The sequence below is a fragment of the Puntigrus tetrazona genome, chromosome 14, assembly GCF_018831695.1.
Source record: "Puntigrus tetrazona isolate hp1 chromosome 14, ASM1883169v1, whole genome shotgun sequence".
Taxonomy (NCBI): Eukaryota; Metazoa; Chordata; class Actinopteri; order Cypriniformes; family Cyprinidae; genus Puntigrus; species Puntigrus tetrazona.
In genome coordinates, this window is record NC_056712.1 from 21259785 (window position 1) to 21286686 (window position 26902).

The following is a 26902-nucleotide window of genomic DNA, read 5'->3' on the forward strand; positions in this document are numbered from 1 at the left end:
ACTGTGTACCACATTTTTCCTCATTTGCATTGTATTGCGTGTGAAACTGATTGTTTTTCTCATAATTCCTAAAATACATTTATTTATAATATATAAAAAGTATGCATATTTTATACAATTGTTTATATAAAATTGAACACTTGCTTTGGGTAAAATAAGCAAATATATACACACACACACACACTATTTATGATTTATCAGTTGGAGGGTAAATTATGAATTATGAAATAGCATATCAGGTTTTGAAATGTTTTATTGAAAATGTACACCATGGAATCTCACTACAGTTAAATATTTCACAAATTTCTGGTATTACAGGGTTGGGGGTAATTGACATTAAGGGGGAAATATGGAAGATGACTAGAAAAATGTAGGCCAGTCTTGACACCCAAAATGTTTCACACAGACAACAGTCACTTGTCAATAATGTCATTAATCATTAAAACATGTCCCGACATTGATACGCAAAATAGGTCCTTATAAATTATATGTACTGCACATACGCATGACTGCCTGTACCTCGTAACTGACTTACTTTAAATTAAATGACTGAAAACCCTTCATATATCTAAACGCGATATTTGGCAAAATGGGGGTTGAATGTAACCGCACACTGTACCTGGAATAAATACATGTACTAAAATAGAAGTGTACATGTGTCTAAGCAAAGAATAACTCCATATATAAACAAAAATATGTTTAGGGCATGCAAAAGAACAGAAGATAAAGAATATAAAAAGTGGCACTGAATGTGACCTACATGGTATTTCAATAGGCGTGTCATTATTATTTAAGATTATATTTTAAATAAAGGATGACTCTATTGCCGTGACTATTCAAGACTTGAAATGTATAGGGCATTACAAAACATACAATACAAACCTCTCAGATTTTGCTTCTATTGACCTCATGCTTTCAAATAAAGATTCTCGTTAAATTACAATTAAACACATCTTGCTTAAAAGAAACGTTCGGGCCCGTTTTCTTTGGATTTTCTCAAAATTCACAGCCAGTGCGTCAAAACGTTTTCAAGTCGTATTAAATATAATCCTACTCCACATGATTCACACCCTAAATTATACATAGTGTTTGCAAATAAGTTAGTATCCGTTCTCTTCTCACAGTTAACGCTGTGTTAATGTTGATGAGGACATGCAGATTCATTCACAAACACGTGTTCATGAAAGAAACAAAATTATTGTTTAATTGAACATATCGAGATTGCAAGGCAATATCACAGACATAAAAAGCTAAACTGAAAAACTCCAAAGCATTCCTTTAAGTTCACAGCCTTTCTACTAGAGCTTTGGCTCTGGTGTCACCAGCAAACGATGTCTGTAAAAATACTAACGAGGGACTGCTTAGCATGCCCTAATTAGAAAACAGAGCTAATATTTGTTGAAAAATACCATGTTAAGCCCACATAAGGCCGTGTTCAACAGGGCGCACAGCATGAAAGTTTAAAAAAAAGAAAAAAAATAATAATAAAATATTCAAACAAGGCTGACGGAGTGAAAAAGACAGGAAGAAGAGCGGACGCTTAGTTCTCGTGGAAGCTGCAATCCCCTCTTCCAACAGGTGGCCAAGACAGAGTTAAAAGAAGCTAGAAGAAGAGAGGAGACAAACGCAGATTAGAGAAAGTATCAGGAGGCCACTAAACTCTACAGCACCAGCGGGAAGACAGGTTTATATCAGTCAATTGGAAATGGCCACTCAGATTTTCTTTCGCCAGGCAAAGGCATGAAGCATTCTGAACGTGGGCGGATAGGAACACACCGTCCTTCTGCCTTGCTTCAAATGCATTGTGCATTTGCTTTTAAATGTGCACGGATTAGCTCGTCTTGCAATCTCCATTTAAAACCGTTGTCGACATTAACCTAATCCAAAACTTAATAAGGAATGAAACAGATCCCCGCCTCTCTGAAGAGGTACATATTTTAAAGAAATAGCTCACTGCCCGAATATTTTCTCTCCCTGGTGTAGAGGAGTTTGTTCCTTCATCAGAACAGATTTTAAGAAATTTTGCATTGCTTTAAGTTGTTCATCGCTGGATTATCTGAAGCGGGTGGGTGAAAACTTTACCGGATGAACTGGAGTGGATTATTGCGTCCCATCTGCTACATCGGTGAGCAAGTGATCAATTTTATCCAAATTTTTTCTGATGAAGTAAATTCTTCTACATCTTGAATGGCCTAAAGTGATTAAAGATTTTGAAAATTTTAAATTTAAACTATTCCCTTTAAACATATTAGTCACATAAAGCATCACACACTGCAAAAAAGCACAGCCTTAAGCATAGATTTTGATGCAACAATGTTAGTAGAAGCTGCAGAAAGAGCCCAAAAATCAAAACACAAGAGGTGATTTATGAGAAACGCAGAGGGCTTGGTCCACAGTGCCTCCCCTTAGCCGTGGGGTACCGGTTAACCAAAGAGTCTGGGCCTGGTCCCTTATCAAAGCCATACTACTCAGTGCAGAGCCAGGGATTACTGCAAAGGAAAGTAAATACACACACGGCAGTGAGCAGGGACACTGGAGGGAGCAAAAGCGTTAATAGATGATAAACAATCAATCACATCAATACCACCTGTTGAAAGACCAGCATCCAGACACGATACAGAACCCAGTCATCCAGCATAGAACCAACAGAATCACTTTTAACCGTAGCTTTGAAAATATCGCTTACTACTTGTTAACCTCAAAATTGGTCACTTCCTGCAGTGACTTAGAAAATGTACCTAGACTTCACTTCCTCATACAAGTATCTTACAATGATGGTTTAAATAATTTGATTTGTTGTGGTCCAAACACTTCACTTGAGAATACAGGCCAATCCTTTAAAAAATAAATATGTATGATTAGTCTCATATATGCTCATTTAAGCATCAAGATGTAATAAATTGCTTTATTGGTGAAAGTCCAGCTCCTCCCTAGAGCAAATAATCAACACATAAATTGATTTTTCAATACAGAGTAAGCAAATCGAACACTATCTCCCCGACTGCATTTAGTCACACTTTTATGAATAATGTAAATAATAGTATGTAGAAATAACTGTCTGATATTCATACACAATGATTTTCCCACCAGTTTAAGGGTTTGTGAAAAAAAATGCCCTTTATTACGGATACAAATACTGATCCCTTTGCAATTGGTATTTATTTATTAGAAAGTGAATTTTTTTTTTTTTTAATTTTGTGAAAAATAAAATATCACAAAATAAAGAGTTATAAAAAGGTGCATACATTTGGATGAGATGTGCCAAAGATTTTCTAAACTAATACAAGCATAGCAATAACACGTTCATTAAAACAAAACACTGAGGTATGGCTACAGATGACTAGACAGCATCTGTATAACATGCATGAGCTAAAATGAGACAAAACATCACGTTCCTCCACGGTGAACGTCTTAAATCTCACTGAGCTGAACATCTTCCTATTATAACGCTAATGAAAAATGATGGTACTACTAATAGAATTTGTCCCATTTTAACCTGTGCACTCAACTACTGCATACCCAAAACAGTAGCCACGCATGTTAAAGTTGAATCAAACACTAGTCATGCAGAACAAAGCAATACCATCATGACATCATAACACAGCAAGTAAAACAAAGAAAAAGAAACAAAAATCGCATGTAAAAATTTTTTAAAAAGGAGTTAAACAATCTAAAGGATTCCATTCACAGTTAATATCCCTCCTCAGCTGTGTTATGCATGAAACTGGGGGACGGGACGGGACAGGAGAGAGAGGGAGAGAGGGGGGAGGGAACGGGAACAGCATGGCTCAGGAACACTGAGGGGGGAAGAGCTCATTCACAGCGGGCAGGGGGAGCACTTTCTACAGGAATCCTGAACTGGAAACGAGAGAGAAGGAAGATTATTGTTCCCTACAGCTTACACACCGTTGTATTCACACATTAATAAAAAAAAATTGTTAGTCGTGCATCCGTTAAAACATTTCAAAGCGGTTGCAGGGGGTGTATGTGGTAAGGCTTAGAATCGTTCTCTCTTTGTGCGTTATGTACACGAACCGGATATCCCAACTTTATCAATTGTGTTCTTTAAGATGTCTGCGGCAAGGGATGGCTCATTCAACGACAGCATTATTCTAAGGCCAAGTGGTGGACTAACGTGACCCAGCTGTAGGAGCCGAGCCATTAAAGGCTCTTTTGTGCAAGATCGTGGAAGAGCAGTGGAGTGCAAACAACAGCAGATTGTTATGGATTCAGATGGCAGATGGCTGCACATCACACAGGGAGAGCAATAAACTCTCGCCCGGGCGCTGGTGACATAATATCCCATGCTGCTGCCACAGAGACGTTCTTCACATTACCAGCACTTTTAAGCATGAATAGGAAAAGCTGTAATTACTACTGCAGTGCTGTAACACCACAATTGCAGGATCGGTCTAACTGACCATCATCATTACGTGCGTTTTTGTAATTTAGCTCCCTCGCGAACGAGGGCTTGTGCCTTAAGAGGTACTTTAAAAGCCTTACCAGCATAAGGTGTCTCATGCAGGACTGGGAGCAGGTGAGGAGTTAACTGGAAAACAGCATGGATGAGACGTACATGACACGTGCACAAACTAGACAAGACACCTTACATGCAACATCAAACAAACAATGAATACTCTACATGCCCTGCCCTGCAAGAGCACTGAGGAAAACCGTAATATTTCTCTGGCTATCTTCGATGTACACACAGGAATATGTAACACCCACACAGGACAGTGGAGGAGAGAGTAAGAATATCGGACAAATTTGCACATTATGCAATTAACAGGGTTTCCTCAGTATCTCATTGCTGTGAAAAGTGCTGCCTTGTGAGGATAAACAAGAAGCTTAAGGGGGAAAAGTAAAAAAAAAAAACATAAGCGGATATGAAAAAACAACAAAAAAGTGAACCTTGTCAGTGCAAATGTCTTCCTCCCATATAATACTCAGATGAATGCAGCAAATCAGCTTGAATACACAACCATGAGTGATTACCAGCATTATTGAAGCAATTTATTTGAGCTCTGATTACTAGTAACCTTTTCAGATTGGATGTGTGTGGTGGCAATGCAATAAGTGAATGCAAAAAAAAATCATACTGTTAATCATTAAATACCAACTAAAATATATTTATATATACCACACACCAGACTGGGTAATGTAAAGTGATGTAGTAAACATTTTATATTATAAATGCACAACAGTATGAGCATGTTCACTACAGTTCTCAAATTTGGAGTAAGATGTAGTTTAAATAATTATTTTATGCTTATAGGCACGAATTAATTAAAATACATTGAAAACACTTTTGTGCAAAATGTGATTTTAGCATTTATTTAAAATCTTTTGAATAATATAAAAGCGACAATATAAATATTTTCTTAAAATCACACAAAAAAGTGAAAACTTTGAACTGTAGTGTAAATGCTCAAACTATAGCTTTAATTTTCATGTTACTGCACTGTCAAATCAATTACTATTATTCATTATTTAAATGTAACGTTCCTTGTGATATTACTCGAGCATTCAGTGAAACGCACACACACATACACGCATGTTCTCCTGCATCGTGATCTTCAGGTATCTCAGGAAGGGAAGGTTGAGAGGATTAGGAACCACGTAGAGGTCAGTACTTACTTTTTCCTCTCTTTATCCTTCTTGAGTGTGGCGGAGCTCCCTGCCTGCTGGGTCTGGGCCTGCAGCAGCTCAGCAGCAGTCCTCTTCTGCTTGAAGCTGTTTAGCTCATCATCAAGAGACTTCTTCTTGTCCTCAAGTTTCTTCTTTTCATCCTGGTGAAGCTTCTTGAGGCGGTCAAACTTTTCATGAAGCTGTGACGTGAACCCCATAGAATAAGTTACTGTTACTGGAAAAACTAAGCTTTTAAAATTTTTAAATAATGTTTGGATGCATTTGTTTTGTTTAATTCAGACAAGCTATACAACTACTATAATACATAAGCTGTGCATAACACTTTGACTACATTACAAAAGTGGTATAATGACAGTATTCCAACAAACCAACCTCCTTTTCTGCCTCTTTTAACTCTGCCTCCTTCTCTTTGACTCTCTGGACAAACATCTGCCTCATCTCCTCCTCTTTCTTCTGCAGTTCACCCATGAACTCATTCCTCTTGGCCTCATACGTTTCCTGGAGGCTGAACACAACAAAACAAAAAATAAAACAAAAGATGTTTTTAAAGGGACAGTTCATCTAAAATTAAACCACTGAGATTTTTGAAAATTACGATGCAGTGTGTAGCACAGCTCTAAGTGAATGAAAACATCCTGCAATGTTTTAAATCTAAAAGTACATAGTGTATTATGTTATTGTCTCTCAAAAGAAAGAGTTGACTCTGAACCATTGAGTCTATTTTAACCTCTTAAGAATCCCAAAAAAACTTTGTATAAAAAGATGATTCTCACCTATGTTATAATAGAATTATTCAATTACATTTCTCATTTGGCAAAATGTGTGTAAAATGGCTATAATAGAAATTGACTAAAATATAATGTCCTAATGAGGACACAGGGTCTTATGTTAAAACCAATCCCAAGCCATTTCATGTTGACCTCAACATTGAAACAGCATATTGGCTTTTTGCCTTGGTCTGAATGAAAATGCAAATTCATTCTTTGCCACTAGGTGCCACTTTTGGATCGTTAAAAGCTCACAAAAACTACTTTAAATTAAACTAATTACCAAAGGGCTTTGTGAAAAAAAATTGCTGAACAATTAGTTTGGAAGTCGTGTAAACAATTTAGGTAAAAATAAATACATAAGAAAATGAAAGTGCTTTTTGACCTTGCATACATGTCACCCTGTTGTTTGGGACTCTGAAAACCAAAACATGACCCATTCATAACCCATAATAGGGGCAGTTTAAGCCATTCAGTTCATAAGGATTTGCTTTGCTTTGCTTTGCATTGGCCTTTTTAATCTTCTTGGATCTTGTAGTTTTTTTTGTACATTAGCTTTTACTGAAGGGTTATCTTGATCTGTTTAAGATGAATCTGATCTATCCCTTTAACCATTACATTTACCATGCCTGTAAATTCAGACGTTAAATCTTCCTGTCATAGCTTGTTGGAACACCTTTTTCCAGATCATTCAGTGCAACTGTGACGCTCTGCACCTGAAAGGTTTGCTGTCAGGATCTGTGTCTTTGAATCCCATCTCCTCCAGCTTGCAGCGGCGGTACAGTTCATAGTGGCGAGTGTGAGTCTGTTCCCGCAGGTCCTCCATGTTGACCCTGATCAGCATTTCTCTCAGTTTCACGAAATCACAGTGATTCTCATTCTCCACTGAAAAAACACAAAATGATTTCCAATGGAAAATTACCACCAATGACTGCCTCGATCATACTGGCACACGACAAGAGAAGAGAATAACTTCCTGTACATACCATATACTTTAATGCATAACCCTCAAGGTTGGAGTTAGTCTAAAAGTTAAAGATCTGGGTAGTTTATGGAAAAGTTGACAGGACACTATATTAAGTAACAGTGTATTTTAAGCATGTTTTTAATTCTTCTAGATGTACACAAGCCGTTTGACATCATAATAGCGTTATAAAAGTTGTGAAGAAAATGTGATTAAAATAATGCTTACAAGAATAATAATGCTTATTAAATAATGCCTAAAACAGACATTTTAAAATTGTCTTAAAATAAACACTATTTAAAATGCACCTAAAAACTTTGAATGCACCTAAAAGGTTTTAACTTCTCAATGCGATGAAAAATGTTTTGATACCATTATTTCATTTCATACCACTGATACAAGGACATGACCTCTTTTAACAGTCAGTTTGTATAACTCTGACCAGCTGTGATCTAGTATTGTTAACACTACTAACATTCCCTGCAGCTGTTATTGTAACAATATAAACAAATAGATTTTTTTTTTTTTTTTTTTTTTTTTTTTTTTTACATTGGCTGAAGAAATCGTGAGTGGTGCTTGTCTGTGCAAAAGTTCATCTGTATTCAGTTTTTTTACCACTTCTCAAGCTGATATACATTTGCATACTAATGCACGTCATTCTACATGTTTTTAATCCACGTAAATGTTAACCGTTAACCAAGGAATCTGTGTGCCATAAATCATGAGTAAACTCTTGACACACAGCAGCAGTGATGCATGAAATCACATATCCATATTTTCCTCCGTCATGTCAGCTTTCCATCAAGCTAAATAAAATAAGAGCACGTGAGCTGCCCTGTGGCATCATGTGCTCGTATAGAAAGAAAGAGCGATTCAGAGTGATGTCACAGACACCCTGAAGGCAGTCAGAGCACTGCTGCTATAAATGTTACGCATCGAATCACTGCATGCATACCACACGCTTACAAAGATTGACAGGACAAATTGTGAATGAAGTGAGCTGGAATTGTAAAGCTTGTTAAACGTGACAAATTAATATCATTGTGTAAATCCTCTTTTACACATAAGACAAAAGCAATATTTATGCGTACTTTAACATTAACAGTAATAATAAATATTCCTTGAGCAACAAATCAGCATATCCGATGGACCATGTGACCAAAATAATGACTGCTGAAAAGCTTGACAGCTGTCACGGGAATAGTTTGAAAATATGTGTAAACAAAATACAGTTTGGGCTTGTGATTGTGGTGCCATCAACTAATCACTGCTGTCCTGACGTCATTTTCCTGTTGCTCCACAGTGATTAGTAACATGGAAATTATAGCTCGGTTTCTCATTCTGACAGCCCTAATACATCAGCATTCTGCTCTACTCTGAAATAATGCTATAGACAGAAAGAGGATGGTGTGTTGAAAGGGAGTGTCCAAGATCAACGCAGCATAAAGGGAGGGACGGGATGGGTTTGGATGTCCTGAACAAAGAGGCCACGGCCAAACAGAGGGAAGAGCTGAGTGTGTCATTTCCTCTAGAAGACGTGACCAGCACTTACCCTGGACGGTTCCCCAAGGGTACTGGCGTGCTCGCACCATCTTGTTCCCAATCTTCACTTCCTCAGTGCTTCCCACCACTGCAAAAGGCAAATGACCCTGTATAGCACAAAAAACCCCACAAACAAATAATTTAGCAGAAATATTACAGTCTATTTTAAGTTCTGACAGTAACAAGACTTGATTATGCAACATTTAAATCCATTTAAATTAAGAAACATAGGCTGTTCTGTGTAACGTTCTAGAATCCTGAAAAACAGACTGTTTTCAACAATGATAACAAAAAAATATTAAGCTTCAAATAAGCATATTAGAATGATTTATGAAGGATCAGATATGTTAGGGCTGCACGATTGCAATTGCAATTTTAAGGGAATGATCAACATGTTGATTATTCACTTAAAATTGTACTTGCACTTATTAATTACAATAATCACAGTTTACACTGAATGGAGTTTATACCATTGTTTGAAGCGATTGCATGGCATATTTTTACATGAACATAAACAAGCTGAAAATACTAACTGAAAACCCTTTATTGCTTTTCTACAGTATTAAGCCTCAAAATGTCAATTATACATTGGATTTGTTTATTCTGTAATAAAAAAAAAATGAAAAACTACAAAATGGTATTATAATGTTATTAAAAACTAAGATTAAAACAATAGACAAAACCATAAGAATATGTAGAAAGAAAAAAAAAACATGCATGCAGAATAAAATAAGTGGCCTTTCGAGTGATTAATTGCCACTTTGAACGATTATATAGCTGTGGTATCTGTAATTGTAATTGTGATTAGAAAATCGAAGGATCGTCAACACAGAGCAATGACACAGCATCCACCTCTCTACTTAAATACTATGTCTCACAGTGGCGAAACCCTCATAAAGAAATTACCTTGTTAAGATAACATTTACTAGACAAGAATGGCCTTTAAAACCACTGTGAAAAATATATGAGGGCACATCCCACTTGAAATGAGTGGGAAGGGACCTGAGGTCAGCTATCTTTGTTTTCAATGGTTAACCAGCACTGGAAGACCTCCACAGTAACCCCGCAGACACAGGCTGTGTGCTCAACTGACATTCATTCATTCAGCCTGCTCTGTACGAGGGTGTCTATCTCACAGCAAAAACATGTTGTTGTGAGAGTCCACTGGAGAAGAATGCCTCTCCTTTTGTGGTGTCATTTCCTGTGAGCAAACACAAGCAGGAAAGCTGGACACCATATAGACTCCTTCTCACTTAAACTGTTGAACTGTGATGTGAAATGAGAACTAAAATATGTCTGTGTTGTCTCCAAACAGAACAGGACAGTACATTTGTGATTGATTCCATGTAAAAGGATTTCAAGTGGAAGAGGAATGCAATTCTCATAATTAAAAAAACAGCAAGTATGTTTTGTTCTCTCATATAGCATATAATAAAGTATGTAACACTATGCTTATACGTACTAAAATTTTAGTAAAATTCCTAAAGTAACTTTTTTCCAGCTGAGTAAAGTTTTTCCTGTTTTATCAAGTTGTTTTATTTTGTTTCAGTGACTTTTTTTGCTCTGGTTTAAACAATTATTAAGTAATTTATCCAAGTGTGCACATAAAAAGCACAGTCAAAAGGTACCATTGAAAAAGCGCCAATGAAATGATACCTTTTTGCTCAATGAATCCGACCCTTCAAAACAATTTTTTACTTACATTCATGGTTGAGTTGATCTCTGCCACAGTCTCATCATCCGTGGGAAACTGGTAGATCTGGACTCCGTTGCTCACCAACTCACTTGTGATCTTAATTTTGAACTTAGCAAGTTCACTCTTTGAGATGGCGTCTGATTTGGCAATGATGGGGATGATATTCACCTGTATATAAGAAGAAGAGAATATAGGCATTTGGGAATAATTAGAAATTAATTCAGAAATTTAACCAATGTATATACACATGAATTAAGATGATAATGAAATTAAACATAAACCCCCAAACACAAAACAGCAAACTACTAAATACAGATGTAAGCAACTCAAAGCAACCTCGGAGCATCTGGCTAAGTCCAGATAAATATAGATACTCAGCTTCTATTCTCTTTTATGCCGGAGCAAACTGAATAAATGGCACAGAGTGCTGAAAAAGACACATATCTGCACAAATAGACATGTCTTTTTAAATTTTTAATTAGGTGCAGCTAATGCAATTAAAATGAACTCCATAGAATGCTGTGAATGCTTACATAAGCTCAACACGCTCACATCTGACTGTGTCTCAAACTGGAACAGAATTAAGCATATGCAGCTATTTGATATTCACTTTGAAAGCAATTCAGAGAAGACATTTAAAGAAATAGTTCAGTTGGAGAACCTCTGTCCCCATTCACATTGACTATATATTATATAAAAATGGCCTGGATGTTCCTTTGTGTTCCACAAAATAAAGTTTTTGAAAAACTTAAAGGTGAGTAAGTGATTTTTATTTTTGGATGAAATATTCCTTTAATCTCAGGTCCCATGGGAAACTACCGATGCATAATAAACGCCAACCATGCTAATGGGGGGGATAATCAAACATCCCCTCCACCACTCACTCTCACTCTCACTCTCTCTCTCTCTCTCTCTCTCTCACACACACACGCGCACATATGGAGTGCTCTGATCCCACTCGCTCAGTTTTTACGCTCGCTGCCACCCACACCACCATCTAAATACTATTCTCAGTAGCCTGACCACTAGCTCACACTTCGTCAGATTCGTGTAATTTACTCCTGATGAATTGTGAGTTTCACACAGGTGCTTTAAATAAAGGTTTAGCCACAGTGCGAGTACACTGGCATCTTCTCTCAAGCATACGAGGCAACTGTTAGGTTCAGCTTTAGATCTATGAGAGCATCTTTGTTCAGGGAGTCTGTGCAGCACAGAGAGATGAAAGAGAATGCTGTATTACACAGCTGACCTTCACTGACTCCATCTACACAGCTCCAATGACATTAAACATGGCATAGCCATCAGCTGAATGCCTAATAACCAACATCAACTGTTCTGCACAGTGAAACTGTAAATAAATTTGTCACTAACCTTACTGTCCAACTTCTTCATGGTAACCAGGTCAAGGGACTTTAGTGAGTGTCCAGTAGGAGCGATGAAATACAGACAGGCGTGAATCCGTGTATCATGATAACTGTGTAGGGTGCGCTTAATCTTCAGTTCCTCCTGAAGGTACGCTTCAAACTGAGCATCGATAAACTCCACAATAGATTTGTAACTACAAGCAGAAAGGGAAATAATTACTTACGGCCAAAAAAAGAAAAACACAAACTTAACACTCACATTTGAGTAAGATCAGTGGTAACGCACAAAGAGTTTAAAGCTTCAGGCTTACAACATAACTGTAATAAAAAACTATGAGCTTTGAGGAGAAAAGGTACTGGTTCAGGCATCTATAAATAGTTGGATAGCTCAAGACTCAAAGAAGTGCATCTCCAGGCAAAAATAAAGCTTGTCACAACCATTCAGCTTAATAACATGCTGTTTCAGTCAAATCTGAATGCTATGAAAATCCTTTATAACTGCCACTTTCTTGGCTTACGGCATCAGAAACCTGAAAGTGGGGTTATATCTTGTTTCCTGATACCATACACCCATTTTATAATAATGAGCTCTGCATACAAAAGTGTCACATGGCAGATCAAGAAAAGCAGGAATAACAGAATTTTTTTAAAATTTTTTTCTTGTGAAACAAGCAACAAAACCCATGAAGTCCCAAAAAAAAACGAGGGCAATGAATCCTCTATGGAATATTTAATTTGCGAGTACAATTCCCCAAAAATATGTAATCCAATCAGTCTGACAACATATTACGTTTATAATAACCTTTTTCATCCACAATGGCAATTAAAACCAACAACAAATTTCCATGTATTATTAAAGGGATAGTTCTGCCAAAAACACAACAGGTGGCCTGAGATTGAGTAAATGAACAGGATTTTTTAGTTTTTAGGTGAACTATCCCTTTAAGTATAAGCAAATTCTACTTAGAATCAAAAGGACAAACATACTATATTCTGGATCATAATATATTTTTTTTTTCTCAGTTCGAAGAAGCTAAATCATTGGTTTCCTTAACCTCGTTTGATGAGAAGCAGACCTCACCTGTCCTCTTTGTTGATCTGATCTCCAAAGCCGACGGTGTTGACCACGGTGAGCTTGAGGCGAACGTTGCTCTCCTGCAGCTCGTAAGTGTTGGATTTGAGCTGTACCCCCGGCTGATTGTGCTGTGTAGGTTCACCCTCAAATTTGGTGTTAAATAGGGTGTCCATGAGGGTGGACTTTCCCAAACCCGTCTCGCCTGGAAGAAACGCAGAAATAAGCTACCAGGCTCTAAATTCAATAAACTACTATATGTATGAACGTTTCTTAATTATTTTTTTCATAATGGCGTATAGGACATTTTAAATAAATAAAGTATGCTATATTACAGTTATCTTCTATATTATAGTATATTAGGATAGTATATTGAAGAACAGAAGGTATTTTTAGCATCAGAATTACGCACATTGGCTTTAAAACAAAAGTGTACCATTTTGCTGATGCATACACTTCAGATTTTAACCCGCAACTGGTGTGTAAAAGTCTAAAAGCCATGCAGCAATCCTGGCTCAGTCTGCCTAAAGGTCTTATTCTTGTTTTCCTGACAACCACAAGCGCAGTAGAAATGGACATCATGCAACACCACCAGAATGTTAATTATATGGACGGCTCACATTTGCCATTTCTTCACAACCTCAGCCTGCAGATCCTATTCCCACGGGCCCCTCACTTTCAGGCACGAGCAAAAAGCCTCGTCTGACACCTAAAAATAAAGCAGCGATTTTCTACCCAGATCAAATGCTTCTGATGAGCACTGACTATCACAAGAAATTCCTGAGACTGAATTAAAGGCAATGCAGGCATCGCACACACACTGATCATCACACAACTCGATCGAAGCTAACGGTAATATGAATCACAAGCACCTCGTCTCTTCTATCACGGTGTGATATTTACAGCATTTTCAGCATTCACCAAACCTGAAACACTGAAGCTGAACCTGCATTTGAATGATCAGGAATGAAGAGAGAGTAAAGAGGCCTGCTAACGATAGTTCCTTATCATTTGCCAAATTCCCTTTACACTAGTTTCTACAGCTTTCCTTCATTATCTTTCAGCTTATAGCTTTAGCAGAAATGGGGCAAAACCCTGGAAGACGCCCTGAACTTGAAAGGATGCTAACAAAGAATCTGAAACAATGCTGCCTTCATATAAATAATTCAAAAGGCAAAGTGAATAATAAAAGCATGAAGATTTCACGGTAACACAGGCACAAGATTTAATTTTACTTGTGCTATTGGCATAAGGCCCCTTTAAATGAAGGGACAGCATCATAAGCCTGATTCTCAATTTGCCACAAGCATTTCCTCATATCACACTGTTGATTACACAAGTCAATATTAAAAACAGACTGCTGCATCACACTATTGTTTTCGTAAAACAAATTTTTTAAGCATATGGCTGGCCTCTTCTAACAACTTTTGATTGCTCAAAATCCATTGCTGCTTTGTGTGAACATCGCCCTTTTTGTTATACATTTTAGAACTACAACTTTACACCCCAGCATTAAACAACACTGAACTGAAACACACACGCAAAACCAACACAATAGTAAACACCACCTGGAACCAAGCGACAAATTCAGCTGGCAGTATCTCTCTGCCAAACCAACACACATGCGCACACCTTCACTGACTCCAACAACATTTATCACAATCACAACGTAAAAATAACAAAGTTGACGACACAGGCTATCTTATTTCCCCTAGTTAGAAGCTGTGTTTGTACAACATTTTACTGATCAGGTCAACACTGCATCGTCTGAAACTTATTTCCGCTATCTTTGAGTAACAGCAGAGAAAGCCTAACCAGTTAGCAAGCCACACATGAAATCAGGGTATGAAACAGAATCGCGAGTTCCTGCAACTGCTCTCCATCAGTGCACCAGTATTTAGTAAGTGGGTCACAGGACAGAATCAGTATGCGTTCGCAGTGAAGGGGTGTGACATGCACCGAAGCAAATGGTTAGTTTCGCCCAAAGGAAAAAAAAAGGAGCTCCCGCATGACACACTCACCCACGCAGAGGATATTGAAGCAGAAGCCATGGTTGACGGACTTGTTGACCAGCTGGTCCGGCATGCTGTCGAAGCCAACATGACCAGAGAGTGGGACGGCACGTGCACCTTCTCCCTAAAAAAAATTATTTTAAAAATTCATAAAACAGGCATGATTACATCCACCAAAAAAAGATTATTTGTACACCAAATGGAAACACTTTACAAGCATGATACAATTTATGAGGAAGCAAAAAAAACAAAACAAAAAAACAATTCAGTAATTAAAAGTATATAGCATGCACCTCACTGACATAAGTTGTAATACTACTAGTACAGATCACAAAGGTTCAGCTCCGTGCACTTCCTCTTTCCTGTCTAATCTCAACTGTCGAAACCACATTCAGGCAAACAGTCGCGTAAACCTTTTTGCAGTTGCAGACAAATACGAGCGTAATCAAGTAACGCAGATACCTATGAGGCAAAGCGGCTATAAACAACATAACGCAAATGTCAAATATAGACCATATGATTCTTCAGCGCTTCCTCTACCATTGTTCAGACCGGTCTGCCACCTGGCCTACCAAAACTCTGACAGGAAAGCCTTTCTGCCCACATTTACAGCATATCCTTTGGCGTGTGGGTGTCTGTAGAAGTGTGACTTCTGCTGAAATAATACAAATGAAGAGCGAGCGTTCAATCTGCACAGGTTTAATGCGATAAAGCTCCATTATCCTAATGGAAACATTAGGTTAAACTGCGGCATACGGTGATCAAAAGCGCATCCATTCCAGTGAGAGCCGATCGGCGAAGATGATCAGTTCTGTTATGAGGATTACTGAGGAATAACACCAACCATAAAAAGCCCATTTCATTAACTACAAACACGGGCAACCAGGAGAAGTCAGACTGTGAGAGCATCTTATTGACTGAACAAACAAGTCACAATCTGACCCACATGTGCGACATTCCCAAACCAGACAACTGTAAGGAGTCCAAATGGGGTCATCAGGACTGAAACACAACACTGGCTGCTCTGTAACCAGAACACACTGGATCAGACCCTTGGTGTGTGTGGTAGAGACTGATGTAGACGTCATTTATGATATCTAACAGATTTTGGGCTCAGACTCGAGCCTGCTGCCTCGCGTTAGCTACGTACTCACAATAGAGACGTCAGAACGACCAGAACGCAAGCTGCTGCAAAATGCATCCGAAATTGTATTATACGCCGGTTTCTGACATAAATGCACGAAATACTTGATGAAAGACAACGCCCAGCGTGCTGGGGGAACACAAGGATGCTAGTGCAATTAAACATAACGGTACTAACGTTAGACGCGTGCGAATTAAATTGATTTTACAATACAATGACGCTCGATATTTAATCGTTCGGCTACGATATAATCGCTGTTTCTGAAAACCCATCAGCCGTGGTCACTTCAAACCGTGATGTTCATCCGTTATTGTTGGCCCTCAACATTTGTTAGCCATTTCCCTTAAAACAGCCGCAAGGATATAGCTGTGTGATTTCAAATGTACGCATTTATGTGCTTATATGTGCTAACGGCGCACACCAACAATAAAACACGTTTAGATGCTGTATAATTAATCAGCTTGTTGATAATGGGCGATCGCGTTCACGAATAAATGAAAATCGAAACCTATTTGATTCTACGATGCGTCACTCCCGCTAAAAATATTTAGCACCGATCGCCAGCCCAGTCTGGTAAGCCGAAAGCGCATTTTTGTGATAAAACAGTGCTCTTACCGCTTGTCTAGCTATCTCAGTGGCCGCCATGGTTCTCTCCTGCATCAACCCTTCACAGGAAACTGCAGCGCGCACGCGAAGAGAAACTACAGCGCGGCCGAACTCAGATACGATGGACTGTACCATTCGTGACTGATGCCATGGCGCCGTCTGTTATTTTTGTAATTGCACATTTTAAAATTATGATTATATACAAATCAATATTTATATATCCGAAATACGCCTAATTTGATCATCTGAACACTCAAAACAATCGGATAAGCAAAATAACGTAATAACAATCAACACGACCCCCATTTCATTAAATGGTATAGTCCACTTCATCTTCATCTAAAACGCATAGGTCTACTATTTTAAATGCTTATTGGTAATATTCTTTAATTCTTAAATGCTTAAATAGTAAGTACGTTTAAACACATTGGCATAGGTATTTGTCTCGTTTACAGTGCATATGATAAATGTTATATTTTAATATTTCTGAATATTATAATCGTACGTAACATTTCATAAATGGCTTCTTCGTATTAGATCGTACTGAATTAAGCAGGGTTAAGTTAGCAAAAAAAAAAAAAAAAACTGTATTTTTCCGCCTTCTCTGGGCTCCATCAACCAATGAACAGTTGCAAGTGTCGTGGGTTTGAAAACAAGTGTTGATTTAGTATTTGAACTTTAGACTTTATCGAGGGGAGGGTTTGAACGTCGGAGGGCTCGCTGAAAGCAAAAACTTTTTCCGCGATTCAGAAAGGAGAAACTGAGAGCCCTGCAAACAGCAGGAAATTATCTGGCTGTGACTATATACAGTTTGAACTATGTGGACGATGGGAGAGCTGTGCGTACAACAGGTGATACGGCGCCGGAGGGTTTACCTGAGAGACAGGTATTCGTTCAGATAAAACGCACAAACCTTTACGAGAACTTAAAGGTCATGTTCGGTGTAATTTGCACCATTTAGGCATTAATCAGACGTAGATCAACCGAATATAAGGAAACTACCGGCTTAATAGTTACGGTATTAAAAAAATTAACTTGTGATGATGTAAAATAGTAATTAGCGTGAATGTTTTGTTTTAAAAGCCAACGCAAAAAGCGGAACACGAATGAGGAAGAAGCTCGTTTTGTCCCCCTGAGAGAAAACTAAAGAGTCATGTTGTTTTTAACGTCGTTTTCCTGTTTAAAACATATGAAGACTGGGCATTTGATCCTTTTATTGATTGAATGTCTTATTTCGTATACGATTCATGGCTAATACGGCGTATTTAATTTCTCCATCCAGATTTCAACATTGATAAAAGTGGCTATAAAGAGGGTGGTTTTCTCTAAGTTATGTAAGCCTCCCTCGATTCGGATCTTATCTAAGTAAATCACTTCCCAGGGATCCGCCAGTATGTATGAGGGGCCCGTCAGCTATGAGGAACATTTTAATGACCCTACGGGAGAAGCAGCACTGCCCTCGGAAGCACCGAACGACTCGGACTGTGAAGCTTCGGGCAGTAACGCAAGCGATGCATATTCCCCTAAAGGCAGGCTAACGTGCCAGTTCCGCTCAAATTTGGAGGAGCGGCTGTCAAGGCACGGGGCTCGACCCGCGTCTCCCGCGTTTGGCGCCTCCTCGCGCAGAACCAGATTTCAGAAACAGCTGGAGGAATCGGGCAGCAGCGCCTCCCGCAGACTGTCGGTGGACGCGTCGGAGAAGGGCTCGCTCACCCCCGCTATGCGCAAGAAGTACCTGAAAGAGTTGTTTTTGAGTAACAAGTCTGGATTGTCGAGCATTTTATCATCCAAACACAAATCTTCAGGAGAAGAGGAGGCTCCGTATGGGGACACTTTGAACAGCGGCGCGCTCTGGGCTCTGGATCCTATGGAGCACGCTTGGATGCTTTCAGTTGTGGATGGAAATTATGACACTATGCTGGAATTTCTCGCTGAAGATCCCAGCTTGTTGAGCAGAAAAGACTTTATCAGTGGTTTCACGGCTCTTCACTGGTTGGCCAAAAATGGAAAGGACGAGACACTGATTCAGCTTCTCGGGCATGCAGAAAAAGTGGGGCTGTCAGTGAATGTGAACTTGAGAGGCAGCGGAGGTCTGACGCCTCTTCATGTAGCTGCCATGCAGAACCAGTACACAGTCGTGAAGGCTTTGGTCGGTGCGTTCAGTGCTGATGTAGACGTCATGGACTACAGTGGGAAAAGAGCATGGCAGTATCTCAGAGACGACGCACCGACAGAAATGAAGGAGCTTCTGGGAGCTTGGGATGACGAGCACTCTGTGGGGTACTTGAATGCAAACAACAGCGCGAGTCAAGCACAGCCAGCTGAGGAACACACTCAAGAAAGCAGAGTGGAGATGGACGGGTCGGGAGGAATCACACGCCACAGATTCTCGTCCTTTAGGAGGCTGTTATTCAGTGTCGGTCTGCTTGAAAAAATCTGAGACTTTACCAAAATCATGTTTCCAGGCCTTTATTGTTACTCACTTGAAATCTGCTCCTTCGTGAATAATAAAGCTTGATAATTGTTTTAACTTTGTAACGTTGCTAGGTATTACGTGATGAACTTGAATCTTTTTAATAAACCAAGATGTAAGGAACGTCTCCAGTATTTTGTTTACAAATAAGGCTTTAATTACTTGTTTTCTACCCTTAAAACACGGAGTATCTCATAAATTGAGTTAAAACAAATATCTGAAATTGAAGGAGAAAAAAAAGGGTCAATATGGGCAATTTTCATATCCCAATGCAATTTGCTTTTGCTTATCAACTAACCAGTTAAACGTATTAAAATAAACCTGAAGTTAAATAGTCAGGTACAGTAATTGGTGGAAGAAAAAGTTGATAATATACTTTTTCTTTTGCAGTAGCACTTAGGGGACCTTGACGTGACAAACTTTAACTGAACCTTTTTAAGTCCTTTATTTGTGGATGAAGAATTAGCAAAACGGGTAACCGATTAATCTCTCAACCTGCAGTTTGATATTTTGATTAGGTAAAAAAATACCAAGTAGCACATTAAAACAAAACAAAAAAAACAGAAATATTCTGAGCATTAAAGCTCAGTGAAATTATTGATACCATATCTGGTTTGTGCACTGGAAAACGTCAACTTAGTCACTTTCACAAAAGAGGAGGATACTTCTGGTTCGATGACAAATCTTTTATTGTTCAGCAAGGACATAACCAGAATATCTGTACAAAAGAGAGACTGCTGTTCCAGATAGCATGGCTTCCCTCCAGCTCTGGACGAGTTGGTGGTCCTGGCAGGGAACAGACGGAGGGGGAAGCTGAACCGTGCGTTTACAAGCCCAGCTTGGTCCTTCTCCAGTGCCTCCTCTTGGAGTTGTACCTGCAAAGACATAGCATCAGACGCAAATTACACCACACTCGGCTCTTGTACTTCCTGAACTATAGTGCAGACATAAATAAGAGACTAAACAGCCCATCAATCAAACAGCAGTATAACACAGTGGAGTGACTTTAAATGCACTGTTAACATTACAGCAGCGATGCACTTCCTCAGAGTAAAAAAAAATAATTAAAAAGCGCACAATTATAATAGTGTCTCCACAACAGAGCATTCACATGTCATATGGGACACGACAGCTTTCATAACTCCACAGCAGAAGGATGCTCTCAGCAGGAATAATGACAGTACTCCCACAAAAGTTAGCACTGCAATTGCGTCCTGCATTTGTTGCCAACTACAAACTAACTTACAGAAGCAGAAACAAGCGGGTCGGGTTCAGCGGCATTCAACTCACCTGATCTTGTTGCCGGTTTTCATCCTAATCCACTGTGGGATCGGCCTGTTCTGCTTCTGCTTCTTAGCGAGGAAGCGTTTGATTCGGAAAGTCTTGTGCGACGCCTGAAAGAGAAACGCGAGGCGCACACCGTCAGGTCAACGGCAACGGGTTTATCATCCAGAGTCACTTCACCGGAGAGACGGGCAACGATCTTATAACTCCCCGAACAACCAATCCGTCAAATACTACATCCCTTTACCGAAAAACGACGACTGGTGTATAAAAATTAACAGCTTTACAGAAAAACACCTACGTTTAAAAGGATGTTTTGGGATTTTTACTCACCATTTCGGAGACCGCTATCCGCTCACCACTATGGCGGTAGTCGAAGAGGAGGAACCATGGCCGAAGCAAGCGTTGTATATCCGAGTCACGAGCTGGGTCCCTCCTCCTGATCACAGCGACCCCCAGCGGCTCCACGCTTCACGAGCGGATGAGTACAACTCGCTTCTTCAAAATGATTTTTCATTCTGATGCATTCGTTAATGCGTCGACCATATTTAACATTTATTCAAATATCAGAAATAACCACTCCTAAGGCCCTTATTAAAATAACGTGCATAATAAATTACGTATATTAAGAAGAAAAAACACAAACATTTATATGAAATGTTATGACAGCACATCTCTTCCATCTTTGTTTGACCCCGTTTATTTTCGAAATAATTAGAATTAAGCGGCCCTTTAAGACAAAAAACACTCCACTAACACTAGCTTCTCTAATCTTTTTGTGTATTTCTATTTTTCTTTTTATTACATACATTTATTTACTTCCATCTGATTTCTTTTTATGCATTATATGATTAAAAACAAATCGCATATACACTACGTTAAGCTAATTGAGACTTGTTATGGATCATTGCTCTTTTGTTGATTTTGATTGCTTCCGTTGTCCTCTTTTGTACATGGCTTTGGATAAAAGCATCTGCTCAATGACTTAATGCAAATTTAAGAAAAGTGGTATAATGATATCCTTTACAGGTAACAACCCTCAAAAAAAATCTCCTCTTTTTATTTTTACTTTGTTGTTGTATTTTTATTATTTTTTGTACAGCTAACAATCCATTTTTTGCAATTTATGCGAGTACTCAGCAATATCAGCATTAAAATCACTTAAAATAAAATGGCATAAAAAACAAGGCTAATAATGGCTAAATGAAAACCACAAAACTATGAAACTTTAAACGTTTAACTTTAAGGTCCTAGCTATATTTAAACTAAAATCTAACAAAAATTGTAAAAAGGTGACACAATGGCAATTTATTAACACTATATCTTAGTTGAAATCTCAAATAATTTTCCTTTAATAATCAAAATTTTAAATAAATGCACCCATACCTTAGAAGGAAAACAATTCAATTTTTATACCAAAGAAATGTAATTGACAAAAAAAACCCAAAATACTACAAGTAACACATAAATTGTTCATTTATTGTTTTTTTTTTTTGGATTTCTCTTCACATTTCGACAAAGCCGCAACTATAAAAGGAAAACAAGCCGTGTTTTGAGTTAAGGATTAGATACAATTGGATGACAGCACAGTTTCCAAACCAAGCTAACCAGAAGCTGCATTTTCTGAGTGGTAAGATATGCTTCGATTCCAAAACTATAAAAGGCCACATCTGTTTTTTGCATATAATTTAGTCGACTTGCATAAAAGAACTGACAGTTATCAAGGCATCGGCATTACGAAGCATGGCTCTTTTTCCACCTGACCGATTCCTAACCACATCCGTAGTTCAGCAGGCTCTTTAAAACAGTTGCAGGCTACATCCATGCTCAAAGAACACAAATTTACTACTGATTGTCTGAAGTGTTTGTGGGGTTTGGGTAAGGCGCGAAAGATGGTTTTAAAACGGAACGGTGAGAAAATCGTGAGCAAGCTGGATCAGACCATTTTATAAACTACGAAACAGAAAAAGCATGTGAAGTAAAACGCGTTTGGCTGTGTACCAAAAGTAAGGTCACTTTGAGTCATCGTGGTCCAATCGCTTTGGCTTCTCTCGTGGTCAAGCCCCGTTTCTCAAGTCTAACCGTCGGTCGGGACTTGCTTTGCTCGTGAACAGAAACTTTGGGGGGCTCATTCAGGCACTGGAGGGCAACAGGTATGTGCTCTCATGTCATTGACAGAGAGGTTGTTTTTTTTTTAAGTGGGGGGATTTCTTTTGATGGCAGCACCATGTTTCTGAGGTGTGTGTCCCTCCTCTCTCAAGACATCATGTCATGGCAGCACAGAGCCGTTCCCTCACTCAGCAGCTTTCTCTGGAGTGTTCTTGGACTCCCGCTCAGCTCTCTTCTCCGCTGCCGGTCCATCTCCTCCTGTTCCTCCTCCGCCCCGGTTACGGCTCCTCCCTCCAGGCTGGTACAGCTGAATTGCAGGCCGATCCTACGACAGAAATGCAAAAATTACATGCAACATGTGAATTTTGCATTTTATTAAATGTTTTTATAAGATTTTATGCACTTATGCAACATGTGAATTTTGCATTTTATTAAATGTTTTTATAACATTTTATGCACTTATGCTTATCCGCATATGCTCATTTGTTTTAAAACACATAAAAAATAAATACTGCAAATTATTACTTTTTTATTGTAAATTATTAGAAAACTATTATTTTAGTATCTAAATAAGTCAATTATTCCTGTAATGGCAAAGCATTCTAATATTCTGATTTGGTGCTGTATTATCAATTATTACTAGTGCTCAGTAGTTTCAATTATTAATAAGGTTAAAAACAGGTTTTGCCACTTAATCATTTTTTAAATTCTTTGATGAATAGAGCAATCAAAATCACGGCATCTATTTTAAAGGTGACGGTTTCCACAAAAATAATATTAAAACAGCACAAAAGTTTTCAACGTTGCATTAAGAAATATTTCTTTATTAAGTATTATTTTAAGCAGCAAATCAGCATATTAGAATGATTTCTAATTCTAAAATAATTTCTAAAAGGTTCATGTGACACTGAACATTTTAAAACATTAGAATAAAAAAAAAAAGTGTTTCAATTACTATATTACACTATACACTATATTCATTGTATATTTGATCAAATAAATGCAGCCCCGGTGGGCAAAAGATACTTCTTTCAAAAACATTATTAAAAAGAAGTCTCGATTATTTCAAACATACTGTACCTTGTTTCTCAGACGGTCTTTTTTGGCACTGTCTTCTTTTTTGTCCCTTGATGGCTTTTCAGAGTGAGCATTAACGGAGGTTTCTCCGGTGTTTTCATTCTTTCTTTTCTCCCAAACACGCTCCTTGTCCTTCTTCCCATCCTCATCTCTCTTTTTGTAGGCGTGTTCTCCATCTTGACGTTCCCTTTTCCTCCGATCTTCGTCCTGTCTTCGGATTCGCTCTTTTTCTTTCTGTCTTCTCTCTCTCTCTCTGTCCCGGTCTCGCTCTCGCTCTCCGTCGCGGTCTCTGTAATTTTTATGCCCGCTATCCTCTGACCTGAGCACCAAAGCATATCGACATGATGTGAAATTAGACCTGTAAAGTAAAATCTGTTCCGAGTAAGGATAGGCATGTCGGGTGTAACCAACTTACTTTCCCCCCCTCTCTTCTCTGTGTTCACCATTCTGACGTTTCTTTGCATCTCCTCCTACAGGAAGCCGGTCTTCCTTCTGTTTCTCTCGGTCTTGTTTCCTGGACCTGTCCTTTGGCTTCTCAATATCACCCTCATCTGCTTTCTCGGTTTTTTTCAAGAGCTAAAAGACAAAATAAGAATATTGAATATTATATATTGAATATTACTGTTCAAAAATTGTGATCAGTAAGGGGAAAAAAAAGAAGAAAATTTAGACAAGCATGCACTTCATTGATCAAAAGTGCTAGTAAGGACATGTATAATGTTACAAAATGGATCAATCTCGAATGCTTTTTTTTTTACTTTCAATTCATGAAAGAATATGGAAAAAGTACATCATGTCTTCCACAAAAAACATTAGGCAGCACATTATTAGTTTTCAATTAATAATGTTTATAATAAGAAGAAATCAGTCAAAATCAACAATGAAACAGCAAACAGTTATGAATGCAGCCTTAATGAGTATGTCAAATTAATTTAATTAAAAAACATGAAACATCATGAAAATCTTTCCAACTTCTGTATATGACATCTTTAGTAATAAAACCCAGTAATGAATTCAGGCACTCAATAATATTTAGCTTGTTAAGTACCTTAATTTTTGGCAGTTCATCTTTAGCTTGGTCCTTATCCTTATCAGATGCCTTTTCTCCTTTTTTCAGTTTCTCGGCCTCTTTTCTTTTTCTTCTGTCCTCCTCTCTCCATTTGCGCCGTTCTTCATCTCGCAGGCGTTTACGTTCTAGTTCTCTCCGTCTCCTCTCCTCTTTCTTCTCTTCTCTAATCCTCTGGGGAGGAAAGGATGAAAGAGCATGAATGCACTACACACACAATATAGCATATTATATTTGGAAACAATATGAACTGGGTGTCAAGATAATGAAGAAAGCATTTAAATCGGTACAGGCTAACTTTACCTGTTTATTCTTGAGGAAGTCCAAGAGAGGTGTTGTTTTTTTAGCTGGGGAAAGAACATTTCAGATGATTATATCAAATGAAGAGTGCAAACTATTTAAAAACGTTTTGTTCAGAGGTTTTGAGCTAAAACTCACAACTGAGTTCCTTTGTCTTGGCCTCTATTTCCTCAAGTAAAGTCTCAGGGTTGGAAGGAAATTTTTCCTCGTCGCCATTGTAGAACTCCAAAAATTTTTTGTAATCAACATCTAATAAGACACAGATAAACTAATTATTAACTACTGATTGTAATACTAACATTAAAACGCAAACTCATATATTCGTATATTTCACCATCTTCAATCGTTCCACTTTTGGCATCTTTCTTTTTGCTCCTTTTCTTAGCTATTTTCTGGAATGGCGCAAACTCAACAATCGCTGGATATTCTTGACCTATAACATGGGAAAAAAAAAAAAAAAGAAGATAACAGTTCTGTAACCGTTAGAAAAGTGCAACCGGAATTTAATCTCACAAATCATCAACACTAGGACATTTAAGGCACAACCTTAACGAAATTAAAACCACTGATTAGCAAGTAAATACTGAATCCTGGAAATATTAATGAGACACAAAAGCCAAACCTCGATTATCAATGAAGACATAGCCATCAAACCGGTCTCTGAAGAGGACTATGTCATCTTGATTCTTGAAATTCAGATAGGCTCTTGCAAACAGATGTGGGAAAAGACTGAAAATAAACAAACATCTTGATCAGCCATCAAATACCTTTCATTTTGTGTCATTTTTTTTATAAGACTGCATCTACGAACCTAGTATCGCTAGAGAAAAACTCCAGGTAATCCAGCTCTGGAAGAGGCTGCAGTTGTTCCACTAAGTCTTCTTTAGTCAAACTTGGAGGGAGACGTCGGATCACGATCTAAAAAATACAGAAAAAGAATAAAAATAAATACTGGAATTACTTTGTGTTTTCGTACAATACCCACGTGATATATTCTAGTCTAGGTGGTTGATTTGTTAACACACATGCACGTGTATTACGTATACACAAAGTAAAGTCTATGTTTAACTGTGATTGCTGAATGTAATAACATTATTTGACATTCAAAATACAATTTTTTATTATGTGGCTGTATCCACAAAAACCCTCCTGTCGATGTGTACAGGATATTCCTCCGTATTGCTGTGCTCGCCGCCAAATCCCCGCAGTGATTAGAAACTTTGACAGGAGGATTTGCTAACCAGTCTGTAAGTATCAGGCATGACACTCAACCGCACGTTAAATCCAACAGAGAGTAACATGTAAACACGTTAGTAAAAATACAGCTGCAAACATTGATTCGCAGTATTTAAAATGAAAGCGACTAGCCGCGCTGCTTATAGTCTATTTGTAGCAGGAATGTAGCCAGCTAGCCTGCTAACTAACTACCTTTGTCATAGCCTCCTTCTTCTCTTTATTTGGCTTCTCTGCTTTCTCAGTATCGTCGCATTTTATTTCCACTTTCTTTTCTCTTGGACGCGTGTTTTCCTTGTCCTCCTTCATGATCCTCTGCCAACTTTTGCAGCGATGTCTTACTTCGTAGGTTTCTTGCTGTTATCAATCGTGTCTGCTATCAGTCCACTGCCCAACTTTCCGCAGTTGTTTCTCCGTAACACCAGCAGGCGTCTCTGATTGGCTACAGCTCCTGGCGCAAAGAGTCTCTCGATAAGGCGAGGAGCGTCCACTCTTCCACTCTGCGACTTTATCGTTGTCAAATGGACTCGTACTATTTAGAAAA

General features: G+C 38.3%; 4 protein-coding genes across 9 annotated transcripts; 1 reads left to right on the top strand and 3 right to left on the bottom strand.

The window, feature by feature from the left end:
* Window positions 1–235: 235 nt before the first annotated feature.
* On the bottom strand, window positions 236–16937 carry sept6 (septin 6). 6 transcript variants are annotated; one of them, XR_006252524.1, is made up of 11 exons: window positions 16826–16937; window positions 15076–15190; window positions 13064–13259; window positions 11990–12176; window positions 10625–10786; window positions 8933–9029; window positions 7133–7301; window positions 6022–6154; window positions 5638–5828; window positions 4912–4968; window positions 236–3858 (listed from the first exon to the last, which is right to left on the bottom strand). XR_006252524.1 is itself a non-coding variant. In XM_043257240.1 (11 exons), exons 1-10 carry the CDS (start codon window positions 16868–16870, stop codon window positions 4546–4548), a joined length of 1299 nt encoding a protein of 432 aa, XP_043113175.1. In that variant the 5' UTR covers window positions 16871–16937; the 3' UTR covers window positions 236–1603; window positions 4504–4545. The 6 variants fall into 6 exon arrangements, 5 of the variants coding, with proteins under 5 accessions (XP_043113175.1, XP_043113174.1, XP_043113173.1 ...); XM_043257240.1 differs by lacking the exon at window positions 4912–4968 and adding an exon at window positions 4504–4549 and having other exon boundaries at window positions 236–1603; XM_043257239.1 differs by lacking the exon at window positions 4912–4968 and adding an exon at window positions 4504–4549.
* Window positions 16938–17242: 305 nt separating this feature from the next.
* sowahd (sosondowah ankyrin repeat domain family d) lies at window positions 17243–19408 on the top strand. The gene is made up of 2 exons (XM_043257243.1): window positions 17243–17702; window positions 18099–19408. Exon 2 carries the CDS (start codon window positions 18210–18212, stop codon window positions 19254–19256), a length of 1047 nt encoding a protein of 348 aa, XP_043113178.1. The 5' UTR covers window positions 17243–17702; window positions 18099–18209; the 3' UTR covers window positions 19257–19408.
* Window positions 19409–19960: 552 nt separating this feature from the next.
* On the bottom strand, window positions 19961–21044 carry rpl39 (ribosomal protein L39). The gene is made up of 3 exons (XM_043257247.1): window positions 20907–21044; window positions 20580–20683; window positions 19961–20164 (listed from the first exon to the last, which is right to left on the bottom strand). The coding sequence occupies exons 1-3, from the start codon at window positions 20907–20909 to the stop codon at window positions 20116–20118; spliced, it is 156 nt and encodes a 51-aa protein (XP_043113182.1). The 5' UTR covers window positions 20910–21044; the 3' UTR covers window positions 19961–20115.
* Window positions 21045–22031: 987 nt separating this feature from the next.
* On the bottom strand, window positions 22032–26788 carry upf3b (UPF3B regulator of nonsense mediated mRNA decay). The gene is made up of 10 exons (XM_043257235.1): window positions 26554–26788; window positions 25937–26043; window positions 25748–25854; window positions 25460–25558; window positions 25264–25374; window positions 25129–25172; window positions 24808–24999; window positions 24175–24335; window positions 23763–24078; window positions 22032–23007 (listed from the first exon to the last, which is right to left on the bottom strand). The coding sequence occupies exons 1-10, from the start codon at window positions 26665–26667 to the stop codon at window positions 22867–22869; spliced, it is 1392 nt and encodes a 463-aa protein (XP_043113170.1). The 5' UTR covers window positions 26668–26788; the 3' UTR covers window positions 22032–22866.
* Between the last annotated feature and the right edge of the window lie 114 nt (window positions 26789–26902).

Bases quoted from the DNA above. Each gene is read 5' to 3' on its own strand.
- sept6 (XM_043257236.1), bottom strand. From the start codon at position 16,870: ATGCAGGAGAGAACCATGGCGGCCACTGAGATAGCTAGACAAGCG. The intron at 9,030-10,624 runs GTAAGTAAAAAA...TGTGCTATACAG, and splicing joins AGATCAACTCAACCATGAAT to GGTCATTTGCCTTTTGCAGT. The intron at 6,155-7,132 runs GTGCAGAGCGTC...TGTTGTGTTCAG, and splicing joins CCTGACAGCAAACCTTTCAG to CCTCCAGGAAACGTATGAGG.
- sowahd (XM_043257243.1), top strand. From the start codon at position 18,210: ATGTATGAGGGGCCCGTCAGCTATGAGGAACATTTTAATGACCCTACG.
- rpl39 (XM_043257247.1), bottom strand. The intron at 20,165-20,579 runs GTGAGTTGAATG...ATGTCTTTGCAG, and splicing joins AAAACCGGCAACAAGATCAG to GTACAACTCCAAGAGGAGGC.
- upf3b (XM_043257235.1), bottom strand. From the start codon at position 26,667: ATGAAGGAGGACAAGGAAAACACGCGTCCAAGAGAAAAGAAAGTGGAA. The intron at 25,375-25,459 runs GTGAAATATACG...GTGTCTTATTAG, and splicing joins AAGTGGAACGATTGAAGATG to ATGTTGATTACAAAAAATTT. The intron at 24,079-24,174 runs GTAAGTTGGTTA...TTTGGTGCTCAG, and splicing joins AGAGAAGAGAGGGGGGGAAA to GTCAGAGGATAGCGGGCATA.